Source organism: Oncorhynchus gorbuscha, linkage group LG26 (genome assembly GCF_021184085.1).
Source record: "Oncorhynchus gorbuscha isolate QuinsamMale2020 ecotype Even-year linkage group LG26, OgorEven_v1.0, whole genome shotgun sequence".
NCBI lineage: Eukaryota > Metazoa > Chordata > Actinopteri > Salmoniformes > Salmonidae > Oncorhynchus > Oncorhynchus gorbuscha.
Window position 1 is genome coordinate 3,219,765 of NC_060198.1, and position 21,532 is coordinate 3,241,296.

The window sequence follows — 21,532 nt, forward strand, 5'->3', positions numbered from 1 at the left end:
TAGCCTACGGTCAGTTTGTAACAATACAATAGGCTACCTTGGCTCTGTTATTGCACAGGGACGCATGCGCAATTCTCGGTCGCCGTGACTCTACAGTCGGTCCTCACTGCAACCGTGAGGGAGGGGGCGCTCGAGCCACGTCGTTGAATCAAATAACCGCTTCAAGCGCAGCTCCACTGTTTACGAAAGAGCAAGGGTGAGAACATTAATTACGACAGTCGCGACGTGTCTAATAGAACCAAATTCAGGACAACGGGACACCGGCGAGCCTTGAATTTATCCCGGGTAAGTCCGACTGTGGCACAATCACAGACAGTCCGCCATTCCCCCTTCATCGAGACTCCCATTTAATGCTCTATAGGCAAGGGATAATATAATGTTCATGTTTCATCCTTTTCAAGTCGAGTCGATAGACGGACGTGTATAAACAGCGGTGTAATTGCTATGCAACGAGAGGCTGTGCGCAACGAGTGCTTTGATGCAGCGCAGGGTGTGAGTGCATCAAACTGCCAGACAGAAAGGATGGATAACTAGTGAAATCATATTTTCTATGAAGCAATCGCGACTTAGTAGCGATAGACAGATCATCGATAGGTTTGTGGCTTTATATATTTATTCAATAAACCTCCGGCATGTCATCATTCCAAACATTAATTTTATTATGGCCATACCATTTACCTATCATGGGTGGGTCCTATTAAAACGCTTATTACATAGTAATTTATTTATAGACATGACAAACTACACACATTTTAAAGGATTAGGCCCAATGAGATTTCAATACTAATTAATGATCAGTCTTAATGCACGTTTATCCTCTGTCTCGCTCTCCAGTGGTCCCTACTATCATCCAATAGCAGGAGGGTCTTCCCCCTCCAACCATCCCATTCATTCAGGATGTCCACTCCAGACCCTCCCATTGGGGGTACCCCTCGACAGGGTCCTTCCCCAGGCCCGGGGCCCTCTCCTGGGGCAATGCTTGGCCCCAGCCCTGGTCCTTCTCCAGGGGGGTCCTCTCACAGCATGATGGGGCCCAGCCCAGGGCCTCCATCCTCAGGTCACCCCCTGCCTCAGCCTGGGCCCTCTGGATACTCCCAGGAGAACATGCACACTCTGCACAAAGTAAGGACACATTGTGGATTATTGAGTGCTACTGTACCTAACCAGCGGTACCCTTCAGAACCAAAGGCACATTTCCACATTGAGTGGACAATTACGTTTTTTTTCTTCTGTTGTGTTCTATTCCATTCCATGCTACTTTGTCTGCCATCTACAGTGTCGGTCAAAAGTTTGGACAGACCTACACATTTAAGGGTTTTTCTTCATTTTTACTATTTTCTACATTGTAGAGTAATAGTGAAGACATCAAAACTATAAAATAACACATATGGAATCATTTAGCAACCAAAAAAGTGTTAAACTAATCAAAATATATTTAAGATTGTTCAAAGTCGCCACCCTTTGCCTTGATGGCAGCTTTGCACACTCTTGGCATTCTCTCAACCAGCTTCATGAGGTAGTCACCTGGAATGCATTTCAATTAACAGGTGTGCCTTTTTAAAAGTTAATTTGTGGCATTTCTATCCTCAATGTGTTTGAGCCAATTAGTTGTGCTGTGACAAGGAAGGGGTGGTATACAGAAGATAGTCCTAATTGGTAAAAGACCAAGTCCATATTATGACAACAGCTCATATCAGCAAAGAGAAACAACAGTACATCATTACTTTAAGATACTTTGACAGTTTCTTCAACTGCAGTCGCAAAAACCATCAAGTGCTATGATGAAACTGGCTCTCATGAGGAACACCACAGGAAAGGAAGACCCAGAGTTACCTCTGCTGCAGAGGATAAATTCATTGGAGTTGCCAGCCTCAGAAATTTCATCCCAAATAAATGCTTCAGTTAGTTCAAGTAACAAACATATCTCAACATCAACTGTTCAGAGGAGACTGAGTGAATCAGACCTTCATGGTTGAATTTCTGCAAAGATATGGAATCATGTAGTAACCAAAAAAGTATTTAAACAAATCAAATTAGATTTTATATTTGAGATTCTTCAAAGTAGCCACCCTTTGCCTTGATGACATTTTTAAACCATCTTGGCATTGTCTCAACCAGCTTCACCTGGAATGATTTTCCAACAGTCTTGAAGGAGTTCCCACATATGCTGATCACTTGTAGAATGCTTTTCCTTCACTCTGCAGTCAAACTCATTCCAAACCATCTCAATTGGGTTGAGGTTTGGTGATTGTGGAGGCCAGGTCATCTGATGCAGCACTCTCGTTCTTGGTCAAATAGGCCTTACACAGCCTGGAGGTGTGTTTGGGTCATTGTCCTGTTGAAAAACAAATGATAATCCCAATCCCCAAGCGCAAACTAGATGGGATGGCGTATCGCTGCAGAATGCTGTGGTAGCCATGCTAGTTAAGTGTGCCTTGAATTCTAAATAAATCACTGACAGTGTCACCAGCAAAGCACCATCACACCATCACACCATCACACCACCTTCTCCATGCCTCACGGTGGGAACCACAATATGCGGAGATCATCCATTCACCTACTCTGCGTCTCACAAAGACACTGCGGTTGGGACCAAAAATATCAAATTTGGGCTCATCAGACCAATGGACAGATTTCCACCAGTCTAATGTCCATTGCTCTTGTTTCTTGGCCCAACCAAGTCTTTTCTTCTTATCTGTGTCCTTTAGTAGTGGTTTCTTTGCAGCAATTCGACCATGAAGGCCTGATTCACACAGTCTCCTCTGAACAGTTGATGTTGAGATGTCTGTTATTTGAACTCTGTTAAGCATTTATTTGGGCTGCAATTTCTGAAGCTGGTAACGCTAATATCCTCTTGCGACGGCACTTGAAGAAACTTTCAAAGTTCTTAATTTTCTGTATATACTGACCTTCATGTCTTAAAGTAATGATGGACTGTCGTTTCTGTTTGCTTATTTGAGCTGTTCTTGCCATAATATGGCCTTGGTATTTTACCAAATAGGGCTTTATTCTGTATACCGCCCCTACCTTGTCACAACACAACTGATTGGCTCAAATGCATTTAGAAGGAAATAAATTCCACAAAATAAGTTTTAACAAGGCACACCTGTTAATTGAAATGCATTCCAGGTGACTACCTCATGGAACTGGTTGAGAGAATACCAAGAGTGTGCAAAGCTGTCATCAAGGCAAAGGGTGGCTACTTTGAAGAATCTCTTTGTTTAACACTTTGGTTTCTACATGATTCCATGTGTGTTATTTCATAGTTTTGATGTCTCCACTATTATTCTACAATGGAGAACATAGTAAACATGAAGAAAAACCCTTGAATGAGTAGGTGTGTCCAAACGTTTGCCTTGAACTGGAACTCCTCTCTATAAATGCAGTGCATACACTTTTTTTGAAACAATTCCTTGCAACAATCAAAACCTGTTGCCATGTAGATATATCTAAATTTGTTTGTATCCATGTCTCCCTCCCTGTAGCCACTGGAAGGTATGGAGAGAACTACTATGGAGAGGACTGCCATGGAGAGGACTGCCATGGAGAGGACTGCCATGGAGAGGACTGCCATGGAGAGGACTGCCATGGAGAGGTCTGCCATGGAGAGAAATGCCATGGAGAGGACTGCCATGGAGAGAAATGCCATGGAGAGGACTAGTATGGAGAGGACTAGTATGGAGAGGACTAGTATGGAGAGGACTAGTATGGAGAGGACTAGTATGGAGAGGACTAGTATGGAGAGGACTGCCATGGAGAGGGCTGGTATGGAGAGAACTGGTATGGAAAGGACTGGTATGGAGAGAACTGGTATGCATGAGAAGGGCATGAGTGAGGAGTCCCGCTTTGCCCAGATGAAGGGCATGCCCATGAGACAGGGAGGGCACAGTGGCATGGGCCCTCCTCCCAGCCCCATGGACCAACACTCTCAAGGTAGGTACACACTCTCACCAGGGGTCTGTTCAGGAGGGTACACAGTTGAACAATGTTCAGAAATACAGTGGGGCAAAAAAGTACTACTAGAATTATGGTGGAAAATAAGTATTTTCCACCATCATTTGCAAATAAATTCATTCAAAATCCTACAATGTGATTTTCTGGATTTTTTTCTTCTCATTTTGTCTGTCATAGTTGAAGTGTACCTATGATGAAAATTACAGGCCTCTCTCATCTTTTTAAGTGGGAGAACTTGCACAATTGGTGGCTGACTAAATACTTTTTTTGCCCCACTGTAACTTTATTGTATTGAACCTATATGATTTTCTGTTATGGTAGAATTGCATATTGTGTCAAATCTTTTCATTTTTATACGTCATGTTTCACCTCACTAAATATCCCCTCTCTCTCTCTCTCTCTCTCTCTCTCTCTCTCTCTCTCTCTCTCTCTCTCTCTCTCTCTCTCTCTCTCTCTCTCTCTCTCTCTCTCTCTCTCTCTCTCTCTCTCTCTCTCTCTCTCTCTCTCTCTTTCCGTCTCCCTCTCTCTCCACCAGGCTACCACTCCCCACTCGGCGGCTCTGACCACTCCAGCCCCGTCCCTTCCAACGGCCCCCCTCTGGCCCTCTCCAACCCTCTAGCGCTGGCCCAAATCCCTCAGACACCTCCTCCAACCCAGACTCCCAAACCCTGGGGGGCCAGAACCAGCAGCAGAACCGGCCCGGTGGGCCCCAGCAAAGTGGCTCCGGCCCTGGCCCTCATGGCCCCAGCCCTGGCCCCACCACCCCTGGTGGCCCCGGAGGAGGCCCTACTCCTTTCAACCAGAACCAGCTTCACCAGCTGCGGGCCCAGATTATGGCCTATAAGGCATGTACAGAATATTGATGATTTAAGGTTTGAAAGACCGATACGTGTTTAAGATGATACATTATAACTGATATATAATGTGTAATGACTGCCTATGGTTATTTATAATGTCTCCAAACTCTGAGTGGTCCACAATGTTGTTTTTAATATGTAGCTAATATGCCTTGTCACCTGTTGTATAAATATTGTAGTGACACTTTATATGCTTTTTAATTTAATTACAATTTCATGACTAAAGGGTAGACAAGCAAGTCAATGAGCATCATTCACATGTTACAATAACTAACATTAACGTACTGGATTGCTACTTTAATAAACTTGTCTCCCTGTAAGATGCTGGCCAGGGGGCAGCCACTACCGGACCATCTCCAGATGGCTGTCCAGGGGAAGAGGCCCATGGGGTGCAGCCCAGGGATGCAGGGTCCGGGGCCAGGGCAGGGGGGACTGGGGCAGCCCATGCCCAGCCTAGCTCCTGGAGGTCCTGGAGGTGTGGGACCAGGACCAGGAGGACCCATGGGCCAGGGCTACAGCAGAGCTCACGGTGAGGGAGGCAGAATGAAGAGCATTGGATATTGATCTATGTAATTACAGTAGCTAGTTGAAACGGGAAGATTGAGCAGTCAAAGCATTGATCAGGCTGCTCCAGCCTCAGTCTGCTCCAGCCTCAGTCTGCTCCAGCCTCAGTCTGCTCCAGCCTCAGTCTGCTCCAGCCTCAGTCTGCTCCAGCCTCTCCGACCTAATGTGTGTGTATCGGGTGGGTTTGGATACAAAGCAGAAGACACATTTCCATCTGTTGTGGACTAATAAAATATATTTTATCTCAAGCATTTCACTGCACCCGCAATAACATCTGCTAAACACGTGTATGTGACCAATAACATTTGATTTGATCAGTCAACTAATCAGCATCAAAATGCTGTGAGAAGTAGCAAGCTTGTATTGTTTTGATCTGGTACAGTAGCTGGATATCTGTTTTCCAATAGGTCTGAAAAGTATGAAACATGAGATTTTCTCTGAATATACCACTGATATAATGTTGTAGGGATGATGGGACCCAACATGCCCCCTCCAGGCCCCTCTGGTCCAACCGGCATGCAGGGACAGAACCCCAACGGACCCCCCAAGTCCTGGTCTGAAGGTGAACATAATAACACCAGCGTTATTGTCACTTTCTTCTGAGGGGCAATGAGTTCAAGTTTATTATAGTTAGTCACATAGTAGGAACAGATGTGGGATCTTAATTTGATCACTGTTTTGTTGCTGAGAATTTTCCTTCAAAGCTGGAAATGTGAACATGTAGTGTATTTGAGTTTTTAAAAGTCTTCTAAAGTTTGTAATTTCCACTTTGAAATTGTTGACTTGATTTGCCCTAATGAACAATCTATCAACCCACACAAAAATGTCCTGTTGCTGCAGGATTATTTTCCTGCTGTAGCAAACTAAGATCCTACATCTGTACTCACATAGTAGTTAGTCACATAGAAGTTAGTCAACACAGAGTTAATTGTTAAAACATTATTCATGATGGCATTTCATGATTTAGTCCTGTATATCATTTTAATCCATGTTAGGTTTTGGTCAGTTACAATCACATCAATAAATTGATTGATGGTTAGTTACCTTTGCCCTTTCTTTCCTTCCCCCAGGTCCGATGGTAAACGCCGCCGCCCCCTCTAACGCCCCCCAGAAGTTGATCCCTCCCCAGCCGACGGGCCGTCCCTCCCCCGCTCCACCCTCCATACCCCCTGCGGCCTCCCCGGTCATGCCCCCCCAGACCCAGTCCCCTGGGCAGCCGGTCCAGCCCTCACCCATGGTGCCCCACCATGCCAAGCAGAACCGCATTACCCCCATCCAGAAACCCCACGGACTCGACCCGGTGGAAATACTGCAGGAGAGGGAGTACAGGTAACCTATGAACCCTGACCCTTAAGCCCTGACTCTTAAACCCTGACCCTGTGGAGAAACTGCAGGAGGGGGATTACAGGTAATACACTAACCCTGACCCTTAACCCCGACCCCTAACCCGGTGGAGATACTGCAGGAAAGGGATTACAGGTACAGTACACCGTTAATCAAAATGTATTTATAAAGCCCTTTTTACATCACAAAGAGCAGTAACCTGGCCTAGACCACAAAGAGCAGTAACCTGGCCTAGACCACAAAGAGCAGTAACCTGGCCTAGACCCCAAAGAGCAGTAACCTGGCCTAGACCCCAAAGAGCAGTAACCTGGCCTAGACCCCAAAGAGCAGTAACCTGGCCTAGACCCCAAAGAGCAGGAACCTGGCCTAGACCTCAAAGAGCAGTAACCTGGCCTAGACCCCAAAGAGCAGTAACCTGGCCTAGACCCCAAAGAGCAGTAACCTGGCCTAGACCTCAAAGAGCAGTAACCTGGCCTAGACCCCGAAGAGCAGTAACCTGGCCTAGACCTCGAAGAGCAGTAACCTGGCCTAGACCCCAAAGAGCAGTAACCTGGCCTAGACCCCAAAGAGCAAACAGCATTATACATCATTCATCATACATTAATTGAATAGATAGATACATAGTTACACATCTAGTCATACTATATATACATTTATAAGAGCAGACTGAGTTCTCTACAGCACTAGTACTGTCTCTCTCTCATACTATCCCCCCAAAGAGCAGGAACCTCTACTTTTCTCTCTCCCCAAAGAGCAGGAACTCTCCCCAAAGAGCAGTCTGGCCTAGACCTCAAAGAGCAGGAACCTATCTCATGTCTCATGTCCTAGACCCCAAAGAGCAGTATCTCCAGACTGCAGGCTCGTATCACCCATCGTATAGCTGAGTTGGAGAACCTCCCTGGCTCTCTGGCTGGAGACCTGAGGACCAAGGCCACCATCGAACTCAAGGCCCTCCAGCTGCTCAACTTCCAGAGACAGGTAGACTACTGGCCCGCCCCGCGGATCACACACAGGACTGTGTTGTACTGCAGCACTCCTTCGTAGCGTCTACATGACACTGTCATTACAATGACCCTTCATAACGTCTACATGACACTGTCATTACAATGACCCTTCATAACGTCTACATGACACTGTCATTACAATGACCCTTCATAACAGTAACTACATGACACTGTCATTACAATGACCCTTCATAAAGGCTACATGACACTGTCATTACAATGACCCTTCATAAAGGCTACATGACACTGTCATTACAATGAGGACATAAAGGCTACATGACACTGTCATTACTCCAATGACCCTTCATAACGTCTACATGACACTGTCATTACAATGACCCTTCATAACGTCTACATGACACTGTCATTACAATGACCCTTCATAATGTCTACATGACACTGTCATTACAATGACCCTTCATAAAGGCTACATGACACTGTCATTACAATGACCCTTCATAAAGGCTACATGACACTGTCATTACAATGACCCTTCATAAAGGCTACATGACACTGTCATTACAATGACCCTTCATAAAGGCTACATGACACTGTCATTACAATGACCCTTCATAAAGGCTACATGACACTGTCATTACAATGACATAACAGAAGTTCTATAAACAGTCATGACTCTGTGTTGTGCTGTTGTAACAGTCCTGAAAACACTGGAGCCTGTTGAGACCCTCTCCCCTACAGTAATTCCCACACATGCATTTATATCCACATTTCTCCTTCCTCCGGTCTCTTCCAACACCACAGCTGCGTCAGGAGGTAGTGGTGTGTATGCGTAGGGACACCGCTCTGGAGACAGCTCTGGATGCGAAGGCCTACAAGAGGAGCAAGCGCCAGTCCCTACGAGAGGCTCGCATCACAGAGAAACTGGAGAAACAGCAGAAGATCGAACAGGAGCGTAAACGCCGACAGAAACACCAGGTAAACTAACACAAACCTGGGGCCGGGTTTTACACCTGCATCTAGACTAAGAACTATTTACAATGGAGATTATTTGCGAGAAGTGTTGTGCTTTTCAAGGCACAATGTCAGATAACATCCTTTGTGAAGTTCTCCTTTTATCCGTAATGAGGATATTTGGGAGAAGTATATCTCACTCTAATATATTTCAGTCTTTCGCTGTTCATCATAAAAACAAAAGTTATTAGATACATTATGTTAATCCGTAGTAGTAGCAGTAGGGAAGGGGGATATCTAGTCATGTGGAACAAACGAATGCCTTCAACTGAAATGTGTCTTCCACATTTAACCCAACCCCTCTGAATCAGAGAGGTGCGGGAGGGCTGCCTTGATTGACATCCACGTCTTCGGCGCCCGGGGACTAGTGGGTTTAACTGCCTTGCTCAGGATTAGAAGCAGCAGTAGTAGTAGTAGCAGCAGTACCACCACGCCAGCTAGAAATGCTTGCTATGGGACAGAACTGAATACTGACTCTCATCTCGTCTGTCTCCAGGAGTATCTGAGCATTATCCTGGCCCACGCCAAAGACTTTAAGGAGTACCACCGCTCCATCACAGCTAAGATCCAGAAAGCCACCAAGGCCGTGGCCACATACCACGCCAACACAGAGCGCGAGCAGAAGAAGGAGAACGAGCGCATCGAGAAGGAGAGGATGAGGAGGCTGATGGTGAGAACCATTACATATATAGACAGACAGTACATATTCTTATTCACACACTTGTGTGTGTGTATAAAGACACACACGTGCAAATACTCATACTCTTTCCCGTACTGAGACACACACTCATGTGGAAACACGCTCTTACAATGCACATTACTTTACACTACTCTCTCTACTCTGATTCCCACACACACACTCATCCATCTCACATCAATGAGTTTTGTCTGAATACCCCCCCCCCTTCCCTCTCTCTCTCTCTCTCTCTCTCTCTCTCTCTCTCTCTCTCTCTCTCTCTCTCTCTCTCTCTCTCTCTCTCTCCCTCTCTCTCTCTCCCCTCTCCCTCCCTCTCCACCCTCTCTCCCTCTCCACCCTCTCTCTCTCTCTCTCCACCCTCTCTCTCTCTAGGCTGAGGATGAGGAGGGCTACCGTAAACTGATTGACCAGAAGAAGGACAAGCGTCTGGCCTACCTGCTGCAGCAGACGGATGAGTACGTGGCCAACCTCACTGAGTTGGTCCGGGCTCACAAGCTGGTACAGGCCCTCAAAGAGAAGAAGAAGAAGAGGAAGAAGAAGAAGGTATGAGAGAGAGAGAGAGAGAGAGAGGTGCGACAAAGGACACATACACACATCCAATAGGTTCAGGTGCTGGACAGAAGGGGGGGGGGGCATTATGCCCATGACTGATATGTTCCTATAGTTATTAGTTGAGACAGACACATGACAGACGAGGTTTCAACCCAACTGGGATCTCCTGAGGAATTTGTGTGTGTAGATGTGGTTGTGAGCTGTCGTCAGCACTAGTCTCTGTAGGGAGTTGATAGAGTCAGTGTGTAGATGTGGTTGTGAGCTGTCGTCAGCACTAGTCTCTGTAGGGAGTTGATAGAGTCAGTGTGTAGATGTGGTTGTGAGCTGTCAGCACTTGATAGTCTCTGTGGGGAGCTTGATAGAGTCTGTGTAGATGTGGTTGTGAGCTGTCGTCAGCACTAGTCTCTGTAGGGAGTTGATAGAGTCGGTGTGTAGATGTGGTTGTGAGCTGTCGTCAGTACTAGTCTCTGTAGGGAGTTGATAGAGTCGGTGTGTAGATGTGGTTGTGAGCTGTCGTCAGCACTAGTCTCTGTAGGGAGTTGATAGAGTCGGTGTGTAGATGTGGTTGTGAGTTGTCGTCAGCACTAGTCTCTGTAGGGAGTTGATAGAGTCAGTGTGTAGATGTGGTTGTGAGCTGTCGTCAGCACTAGTCTCTGTAGGGAGTTGATAGAGTCGGTGTGTAGATGTGGTTGTGATAAACACACTGATGTGTGGATGTCTTTCCTACAGAAGCTGGAGAACGCTGAGGGTCAGACTCCTGTACTGGGACCTGATGGAGAAGTGAGTGGGATATTAAACTAACGTACTGGACATTTGAGTCATTTAGCAGACGCTCGTATCCAGAGCAACTTACTGTAATGAGTGCATATATGTTCATACTTTTTCATAACCAATCTACAGTACACTGGTATAGATACCTCACTATGGTTACCAGTATGTTACCTGTTGTTATACAGTACTACTAGATATAGTATTTGCCAGCACAAAAACATGCAGTGGCGTACTGCACTAGCATCGAATAGTCCCCACGATATGCAACTTTTCAGGGAAGTCAGGAACAAATACACACAGTCAGTTAGGAAAGCAAAGGCTAGCTTTTTCAAGCAGACATTTTCATCCTCTAGCTCTAACTCCAAAAAGTTTTGGGACACTGTAAAGTCCATGGAGAACAAGAGCACCTCCTCCCAGCTGCCCCTGCACTGAGGCTAGGAAACAATGTCACCACCGATAAATCCATGATAATCGAGAACTTCAATAAGCATTTCTCTACGGCTGGCCATGCTTTCCTCCTGGCTACCAGAACCCCGGCCAACAGCTCCGCGTCCCCCGCATCTACTTGCCCAAGCCTCCCCAGCTTCTCCTTAGCTGATGTTCTGAAATAGCTGCAAAACCTGGACCTGTACAAATCATCTGGGCTAGACAATCTGAACCCTCTCTTTCTAAAATTTTCCACCAACCATTGTTGCAAACCTTATTACTAGTCTGTTTAACTTCTTTCGTATCGTCCGAGATTCCTAAAGATTGGAAAGCTGCCACGGTCATCCCCCTCTTTGAAGGGGGTGACACTCCAGACCCAAATTGTTACAGAACTATATACATCTTGCAATGCCTTTCAAGTCTTCGAAAGCCAAGTTAACAAACAGGTCACTGACCATTTCGAATTCTACCGTACCTTCTCCACTGTGCAATCCGGTTTCCGAGCTTGGTCACGGGTGCACCTCAGCCACGCTCAAGGTACTAAACGATATCATAACCGCCATAGATAAAAGACAGTACTGTGCAGCCGTCTTCAACGATCGGCCAAGGCTTTAGACTCTGTCAATCACCGTATTCTTATCTACAGACTCAACAGCCTTAGTTTCACAAATTACTTCCTCGTCTGGTTCACCAACTACTTCTCAGATAGAGTTCAGTGTGTCAAATCAGACGGCCTGTTGTCCGGACCTCTGGCAGTCTCTATGAGGGTACTACAGGGTCAATTCACAGGCCGACTCTTTTCTCTGTATATCTCAATGATGTTGCTCTTCCTGCGGGTGATTCCTTGATCCTCCTCGTCGCCAAACCCACTGGCTCCAGGTTATCTATAAGTCTTTGCGAGGTAAAGCTCCGCCTTATCTCAGCTCACTGGTCACCATAGCAACACCCATCAAAGCCAACACCTCCTTAGGCCGCCTTTCCTTCCAGTTCTCTGCTGCCAATGACTGGAACAAATTGCAAAAATCGCTGAAGTTGGAGACATATCTCCCTCACTAACTTTAAGCATCAGCTATCTGAGCAGCTTACCGATCGCTGCAGCTGTACCTAGCCCATCTGTAAATAGCCCACCCAACTACCTACCTCATCCCCATATTGGTTTTATTTACTTTTTTGTTTCTTTTGCACACCAGTATTTCTACTTGCACATCATCATCTGCACATCTGTCACTCCAGTGTTAATTTGCTAAATTGTAATTACTTCGCTACTATGGACGATTTATTGCCTTACCTCCTTACTCCATTTGCACACACTGTATATAGACTTTCTTTTGTGTTATTGACTGTACTTTTGTTTACCCATGTGTAACTATGTGTTGTTGTTTTTTGTCGCACTGCTTTGCTTTATCTTGGCCAGGTCGCAGTTGTAAATGAGAACTTGTTCTCAACTGGCCTAACTGGTTAAATGAAGGTGAAATTAAAAAATAGTTTAAAAAATAGTCATGGTTCAGCAGGTATCTGCATCAGTATCCAGAGATGGCTCTTGTCACCAGACATAATGGACCCCATGGAGAGTAGCTGATGTGTTAGCAGCAGCTAATGGGGATCCTAGTAAAATGCAAAAAATGATCAGTATTTGTAGACGCCAAGAATAGTATATTTCCCCTTCAACGTCAGCATCCAGTGTTTTTCTGACTCGCCCCCCTCCTCCAGCCTCTAGATGAGACGTCCCAGATGAGTGACCTACCAGTGAAGGTGATCCACGTGGAAAGTGGTAACATCCTGACAGGGGCGGACGCTCCTAAAGCTGGACAGCTGGACACATGGCTGGAGATGAACCCTGGGTACGAGGCTGGAGGAGGAGGATGAGATGAGCCTATTGGGTTTTTAGGGGTATATTTTAGAGGGGGTAAAGGTATATTTGTGGTTGTAATACTGATGTTTTCTCCTGTTCCAGGTACGAGGTGGCCCCTCGCTCTGACAGTGAAGACAGTGGATCGGAAGAGGAGGAGGTGGGTTGGGTCATAAAAGATAGTACCCAACCATGACTAAACTCTTATTATAGAGATTACAGGATGAAAACGCTACAAGTAGGAACCAAATCAACTGAATTGGTTGAACAGTCATAAAGACTAGATTCATTCCACACTCTCTCTGTACCAAAGCTATGACCAGTCTGTCTGAGGTGGTGATTGACAGGTTGTTGTTGTCCCACCCCTGGCCTGTCATTGGCCTGTCAGGAGGAAGAGGAGGAGCCCCAGCCGGCAGTGCCTCCAGTAGTGGTCCTCCCAGTGTTAGTGGGGTTAGAGGAGAAGAAGAAGAAGATCCCAGACCCAGACAGTGAGGAAGTATCAGAGGTGGACGTACGACACATCATAGAGTGAGCACACTACACCTGGGTCCCTATAGAGTCATAATACCCATAAAACCTAGCGGTCAAGCAGGGAAATGGTTCCAATCGTCACCATTTTTTTCCCCACGTCTAGATTTTAGAAAGACTTCAAATAAGGGCTGTGTTTCGTGTAGGCTTACCCTGGCATGACATTTTGATCACCGTGGAAATCTCTCTATCAATATTTACCCCCCCCAAAATGGAAAGCTAATGAGATCCTAATGTAGCATTTTCGAATCGTAGTAAATAGAGACGAATATATTGATTAAAGTCACCTTGTCCTAGAGAGATTTACATGGTTATCAAAATGTCATGCCAGGGTAAGCCTACACGAAACACAGCCCTTATTTTAAGTGTTTCTAAAATCTAGATGGGATTTGACTTAAATTGTTTGGAAGGGCCCATAAGTAAGCATTTAACTGTTAGTCCACACCTGCTGTTTACAAAGCATGTGACAAATACATTTAGATTAGATGATTTGATTTGAAATGTCTGGTGTATGATTCAGGGTTGGAGTCAAAAGAAACATTGATTTTCAGTGAGGAATGTGTTTTGAGGAGGTAAGAAGAAAGGAGACACAATTGAGATTCACCTGTTGTGTACTCCTGCCTACACATTGGATATATTTAAATAAGCCATAAAGACAGAAATGCCTAAAATTCAGGTTTGGGGTCAAAAGTTCAATTTAATATTCAGTGAGAAATTGACCTGAATGCTGTTTGGCTGACTTGCAAATCCTTATCAATGACGGAGTGAATTTTCCAGCTCAAGATGCTTGTCTCTCATAGCGATATATTTATTTTTAAATAGCACACTTACTTTATAGGGCTCATGCCAATATGTAATAATAAATAATAATACATTGAATTTATAACATGTTTTTAATTGAAAAACTATCTCAAAGTGCTGATTGCATTAAAGCCATTCAGCCACTGATATTGTTTCTTCCCTGGTTCCGTCCCTAGGCACGCTAAACAGGATGTGGATGATGAGTATAACAGTGCGGAGGCAGCGTTCGCTCGGGGACTCCAGTCTTACTACGCTGTGGCCCATGCTGTCACTGAGAGAGTGGAGAAACAGTCCACTATACTCATCAACGGACAACTGAAACAGTACCAGGTGAAGCAGCACTGACAAGAGGCTGAATAAGCCTGAGAAGTGACATTTCCTTTCTTAAGTCATTAGAAGAGACCCAGGCCAACCTGTACTCTCCTTGTCTCTCTCCTCTGTCCTCTTTCTTTCCTTGTCTGTCCTTTCCACTCAAACTGTTTGTCTCTCCCTCAGATTAAAGGTCTGGAGTGGCTGGTGTCTCTCTACAACAACAATCTGAATGGTATCCTGGCTGATGAGATGGGACTAGGAAAGACCATCCAGACCATCGCTCTCATCACGTACCTGATGGAGAACAAACGAGTCAACGGACCTTTCCTCATCATAGTACCGCTCTCGTGAGTACTGTACCGCTCTGCCACGCACGGAGAACCATGGCTTCAATTACAATTAAACTTTAAAGGGACATTACACTCCAAAATCAATCACGTTTTCAAGACCCCAACATTGGTCGTATGTTGAGCTACTGTAAGTCCGTGTCACAGGCCGTTTTGTAGATTCAGCTATATGCCACAGTCCAAAATGAATGGAACCCATAAGCTCCACATCATTTCCAGATTTCCTGTGCTTATTTTATCCATTAATTTGTGGTTGACGGACAAGTATATAGCTGGATATACACAACTGATGGTGTGGGACCTTTGAAGAGTACTGTCCCTTTAATTGTAACTGTATTCATAGTACACTTAACGTGACTGTCATACATGATATGATGGAGTACAGTACTAATGAGAGGGAAACAATGATCCGGAGAGAGGGGTGGGTAAGGTTTGGTACAGTCGCATAATTAAAAAGTCATCATTAAAATAGAAATAGAATAGTAATATATATATATATATATATATGTATCTATCGCTATGGGTACAGTGCTATTTGTTTGCTTAGGTAAGTTTGGCCCTCTGTTTTCCTCTCTTCTCACATTGACAGAACCCTCTCTAACTGGGTGTATGAGTTTGACAAGTGGGCTCCGTCTGTAGTGAAAGTCTCCTACAAGGTGAGTTGGAGCAGCTAACCTTCCGCCAACTATATGGTAACCATGGAAACACTGATTACTTGGGGTCCTGAAATACAGCCATATGGGCGGCCGTGTGGAAGCCTGTCTATAATGCATTCAAATCAAAAGTGTATCACTTGCAGCTAGAGCAACAACAACTAGGCCTATCATGAATACAAATGTAATGTTACGCCATTCTAGTAATTATTCATTTAATTAATTAATTAATGTCAAGTTAAATCCGAGTTCCTGTCCTTCATGTTGTCTCTGTAGGGTTCCCCTCAGGCCAGAAGGGCCTTCATCCCCCAGCTACGCAGCGGCAAGTTCAACGTTCTCCTCACTACCTATGAGTACATCATCAAGGATAAACAGGTCCTAGCCAAGGTAACACACTGATACACACTCTACCTCCAGCGTGATTCTGAACAACTCTCACCATGACCATTTGACTGATGACCTATATACCCTCTTTCTGTCTTCTCGTACTCCCCAACCCTCTTTCTCTCTCTCTCTCTCTCTCCCTCCTCCCTCCCCTCCCCTCCTCCTCCTCCTCCTCCACCGCTCCCTCTCCCCCCACAGATCCGGTGGAAGTACATGATCGTGGACGAGGGCCACCGGATGAAGAACCACCACTGTAAGCTGACCCAGGTCCTCAACACCCACTACCTGGCCCCCAGGAGAGTTCTCCTAACTGGGACACCGCTCCAGAACAAGCTGCCTGAGCTCTGGGCCCTGCTCAACTTTCTCCTGCCCACCATCTTTAAGAGCTGCAGTACCTTTGAACAGTGGTTCAATGCACCATTCGCTATGACTGGAGAGAAGGTGAGGTTTTTTTTAGCTGAAAGAAGTTGAGAAATGCTATATAAACTGAACAAAAATATGAACGCAACATGTAAAGTGTTGGTCCCATGTTTCATGAACAGAAATAAAAGATCCCAGAAAGTGTATTTCTCTCACATTTTGTGCACAAATTTGTTTACATCCCTGTTAGTGAGCATTTCTCCTTTGCCAAGATAATCCATCAACCTGACAGGTGTGGCATATCAAGAAGCTGATTAAACAGCATGATCATTACACAGGTGCACGTTGTGCTGGGACTTGAAAATGTGCAGTTTTGTCACACAACACAATACCACAGATGTCTCAAGTTTTAAGGGAGTGTGCAATTGACATGCTGACAGCTGCAATGTCCACCAGAGCTGTTACCAGAGAATTTAATGTTAATTTCTCTACTATAAGACACCTCCAACAGCGTTTTAGAACATTTGGAAGTACGTCCAACCGGCCTCACAACCACAGACCAGGGGTAACAAGGAGTCGCTAGAGCGCAATGAGCCAAGTACAGCCCCCCAGCCAAACCCTCCCCTAAACTGGACGACACTGGGCCAATTGTGCACCACACTATGGGACTTGCGGTCGCGGCTGGTTGTGACACAGCCTGGGATCAAACCCGGGTCTGTAGTGACGCCTCAAGCACTGCGATGCAGTGCTACGTACCCTACTGTTCAAAAGTTTGGGGTCACTTAGAAATGTCCTTGTTTTTGAAAGAAAAGCACGTTTTTTACCTATTAAAATAATATCAAATTAATCAGAAATACAGTGTAGGCATTGTTAATGTTGTAAATTACTATTGTAGCAGGAAACTATTTGCATTTCCTCTGTCCAGTGTCTGTGTTCTTTTGCCCATCTTAATCTTTTCTTTTTATTGGCCAGTCTAAGATAAGGCTTTTTCTTTGCAACTCTGCATAGAAGGCCAGAATCCCGGAGTCGCCTCTTCACTGTTGACGTTGAGACGGGTGTTTTGCAGGTACTATTTAATGAGGCTGCCAGTTGAGGACTTGTGAGGAGTCTGTTTCTCAAACTAGACACTCTAATGTACTTGTCCTCTTGCTCAGTTGTGCACCGGGGCCTCCCACTCTTCTTTCTATTCTGGTTAGGGACAGTTTGTACTGTTCTGAAGGGAGTAGTACACAGCATTGTATGAGATCTTCAGTTTCTTGCGATTTCTCGCATGGAATAGCCTTTATTTCTTGGAACAAGAATAGACTGACAAGTTTCAGAAGAAAGTTCTTTGTTTCTGGCCATTTTGAACCTGTAATTGAACTCACAAATGCTGATGCTCCAGATACTCAACTAGTCTAAAGAAGGACAGTTTTATTGCTTCTTTAATCAGAACAACAGTTTTCAGCTGTGCTAACACAATTGTAAAAGGGTTATCTAATGATCAATTAGCCATTTAAAATGATCAACTTGGATTAGCTAACACAATGTGCCATTGGAACACAAGTGTGATGGTTGCTGATAATGGGCCTCTGTACACCTATGTAGATATTCCATTAAAAATCAGTCGTTTCCAGCTACAATAGTCATTTACAACATTAACAATGTCTACTCTGTATTTCTGATCAATTTGATGTTATTTTAATGGACAAAAAAATGTGCTTTTCTTTCAAAAACAAGGACATTTCTAAGTGACCCCAAACTTTTGAACAGTAGTGTGCCTTTAGTCATTTGTATACATTTCTGTTCATGAAATGAAATAATATTTAACTTCGGTCTCTTCTTCTCTCCAGGTGGATCTAAATGAAGAGGAGACCATCCTGATTATCCGTCGCCTCCACAAGGTGCTCCGCCCCTTCCTGTTACGCAGGCTCAAGAAGGAAGTAGAGGCTCAGCTACCGGAAAAGGTCTCCATCTTCACATTTCTTTTAAATACAAACTCATGTTCACAGCTTTCTCCAGTATCTTGTCCGTTGGGTGTCCTCTTACTTATGTTGTCAGGTATTTTTCAGCTGACTGTGTTTGCATAATATCTCCATTCTGTGGTTTTAATTGATTGCCTGGTTTATAGATGTCTCTCTCACTGCGTCTCTCTCTCACTGCGTCTCTCGCTATGTCTATCTCTGTCTCTCTCTGTCTCTCTCTCTCTCGTCTCTCTCTCTCTCTCTCTCTCTCTCTCTCTCTCTCTCTCTCTCTCTCTCTCTCTCTCTCTCTCTCTCTCTCTCTCTCTCTCTCTCTCTCTCTCTCTCTCTCTCTCTCTCTCTGTCTCTCCAGGTGGAGTATGTAATAAAGTGTGATATGTCAGCGCTCCAGAGGGTTCTGTACAGACATATGCAGGCCAAGGGAGTCCTACTGACAGACGGCTCTGAGAAGGACAAGAAGGTGAGAAGGAATAACTCAAGTTCTTTGTCCAAAACATACAGTTTGTAAAATATGCTTTTTTTAGATCATCTGTATATATGTATATTCTGTATATATGAATATGTATAAGAAGCTTTTTGATTATATTGAAAAGGTGAAATAATTATAAAATGTACAAGGCAGTATTAGTTTTGTCTTGTTTTAAAAACATTCTCACATGCCTCACTTCCATCAATTCAAAGCTTGTGGTGGCTAAAGTCAGCTAAAGTAGTTGCAGTTTAAAGAAAACAGATTAGTTTCCCCAGGCCCATATACTATTTTCATGGTGAGGAACCATCTAACATCAAGTGGTAAAATCCTGAACTCCTTCTGTAATATCTGTGTGTCTATTGTAGGGTAAATCCTCCTGTAATATCTGTGTGTCTATTGTAGGGTAAATCCTCCTGTAATATCTGTGTGTCTATTGTAGGGTAAATCCTCCTGTAATATCTGTGTGTCTATTGTAGGGTAAATCCTCCTGTAATATCTGTGTGTCTATTGTAGGGTAAATCCTCCTGTAATATCTGTGTGTCTATTGTAGGGTAAATCCTGAACTACCTCCTGTAATAAATCTGTGTAATATCTGTGTGTCTAATGTAGGGTAAATCCTCCTGTAATATCTGTGTGTCTATTGTAGGGTAAATCCTGAACTCCTCCTGTAATATCTGTGTGTCTAATGTAGGGTAAATCCTCCTGTAATATCTGTGTGTTTATTGTAGGTTAAATCCTTCTGTAATATCTGTGTGTCTATTGTAGGGTAAATCCTGAACTCCTCCTGTAATATCTGTGTGTCTAATGTAGGGTAAATCCTCCTGTAATATCTGTGTGTCTATGGCCAATATCTGGTGTCTATTGTAGGACAGTAAATCCTCCTGTAATATCTGTGTGTCTATTGTAGGGTAAATCCTGAACTCCTCCTGTAATATCTGTGTGTCTAATGTAATATCTGGTCTATTGTAAAATCCTCCTCCTGTAATATCTGTGTGTCTATTGTAGGGTAAATCCTCCTGTAATATCTGTGTGTTTATTGTAGGGTAAATCCTCCTGTAATATCTGTGTGTCTATTGTGGGTAATATCTGTGTGTCTATTAAATCCTCCTGTAATATCTGTGTGTCTAACTTGTAATATCTGGGTAAATAAATCCTCCTGTAATATCTGTGTGTCTATTGTAGGGTAAATCCTCCTGTAATATCTGTGTGTCTATTGTAGGGTAAATCCTCCTGTAATATCTGTGTGTCTATTGTAGGGTAAATCCTCCTGAACCTCCTGTAATATCTGTGTGTCTATTGTAGGGTAAATCCTCCTGTAATATCTGTGTGTCTATTGTAGGGTAAATCCTGAACTCCTCCTGTAATATCTGTGTGTCTATTGTAGGGTAAATCCTCCTGTAATATCTGTGTGTCTATTGTAGGGTAAATCCTCCTGTAATATCTGTGTGTCTATTGTAGGGTAAATCCTCCTGTAATATCTGTGTGTCTATTGTAGGGTAAATCCTCCTGTAATATCTGTGTGTCTATTGTAGGGTAAATCCTGAACTACTCCTGTAATATCTGTGTGTCTAATGTAGGGTAAATCCTCCTGTAATATCTGTGTGTCTATTGTAGGGTAAATCCTGAACTCCTCCTGTAATATCTGTGTGTCTAATGTAGGGTAAATCCTCCTGTAATATCTGTGTGTCTAATGTAGGGTAAATCCTCCTGTAATATCTGTGTGTCTATTGTAGGGTAAATCCTGAACTCCTCCTGTAATATCTGTGTGTCTAATGTAGGGTAAATCCTCCTGTAATATCTGTGTGTCTATTGTAGGGTAAATCCTGAACTCCTCCTGTAATATCTGTGTGTCTAATGTAGGGTAAATCCTCCTGTAATATCTGTGTGTTTATTGTAGGGTAAATCCTCCTGTAATATCTGTGTGTCTATTGTGGGGTAAATCCTCCTGTAATATCTGTGTGTCTATTGTAGGGTAAATCCTCCTGTAATATCTGTGTGTCTATTGTAGGGTAAATCCTCCTGTAATATCTGTGTGTCTATTGTAGGGTAAATCCTCCTGTAATATCTGTGTGTCTATTGTAGGGTAAATCCTCCTGTAATATCTGTGTGTCTATTGTGGGGTAAATCCTGAACTCCTCCTGTAATATCTGTGTGTCTATTGTAGGGTAAATCCTCCTGTAATATCTGGTGTCTAAAGGGTAAATCCTCCTGTAATATCTGTGTGTCTATTGTAGGGTAAATCCTGAACTCCTCCTGTAATATCTGTGTGTCTATTGTAGGGTAAATCCTCCTGTAATATCTGTGTGTCTATTGTAGGGTAAATCCTCCTGTAATATCTGTGTGTCTGTTGTAGGGTAAATCCTCCTGTAATATCTGTGTGTCTGTTGTAGGGTAAATCCTCCTGTAATATCTGTGTGTCTGTTGTAGGGTAAATCCTCCTGTAATATCTGTGTGTCTATTGTAGGGTAAAGGAGGTACCAAGACTCTGATGAACACCATCATGCAGTTGAGGAAGATCTGTAACCATCCCTACATGTTCCAACAGATAGAGGTACAGTGGGAAAGATCTGTAATATCTTTGTCTGTTCCAACAGATAGAGGTACATCCTCCTGTAATATCTGTGTGTCTGTTGTACAAATCACCTGTAATATCTGTGTGTCTACACACACACACACACACACACACACACACACACACACACACACACACACACACACACACACACA

The 21,532-nt window shown here is 44.1% G+C and overlaps 1 protein-coding gene across 1 annotated transcript in view; it reads left to right on the top strand.

Annotated features, from left to right (window-relative positions):
* The first annotated feature begins 106 nt into the window (after window positions 1-106).
* Window positions 107-21,532, top strand: part of LOC124016155 (transcription activator BRG1) — a 28,689-nt gene continuing 7,263 nt past the window's right edge. The window contains 24 exon segments of the mRNA XM_046331691.1: window positions 107-285; window positions 835-1,122; window positions 3,486-3,933; window positions 4,490-4,549; window positions 4,552-4,799; window positions 5,133-5,340; window positions 5,842-5,937; window positions 6,446-6,704; window positions 7,571-7,697; window positions 8,486-8,659; window positions 9,192-9,365; window positions 9,765-9,935; window positions 10,674-10,724; window positions 12,852-12,982; window positions 13,096-13,150; window positions 13,379-13,518; window positions 14,496-14,649; window positions 14,815-14,978; window positions 15,568-15,634; window positions 15,908-16,018; window positions 16,214-16,456; window positions 18,208-18,321; window positions 18,689-18,796; window positions 21,270-21,356. Of these exon segments, the coding sequence (XP_046187647.1) occupies window positions 898-1,122; window positions 3,486-3,933; window positions 4,490-4,549; window positions 4,552-4,799; window positions 5,133-5,340; window positions 5,842-5,937; window positions 6,446-6,704; window positions 7,571-7,697; window positions 8,486-8,659; window positions 9,192-9,365; window positions 9,765-9,935; window positions 10,674-10,724; window positions 12,852-12,982; window positions 13,096-13,150; window positions 13,379-13,518; window positions 14,496-14,649; window positions 14,815-14,978; window positions 15,568-15,634; window positions 15,908-16,018; window positions 16,214-16,456; window positions 18,208-18,321; window positions 18,689-18,796; window positions 21,270-21,356 (3,615 nt within the window). The 5' untranslated portion in view covers window positions 107-285; window positions 835-897.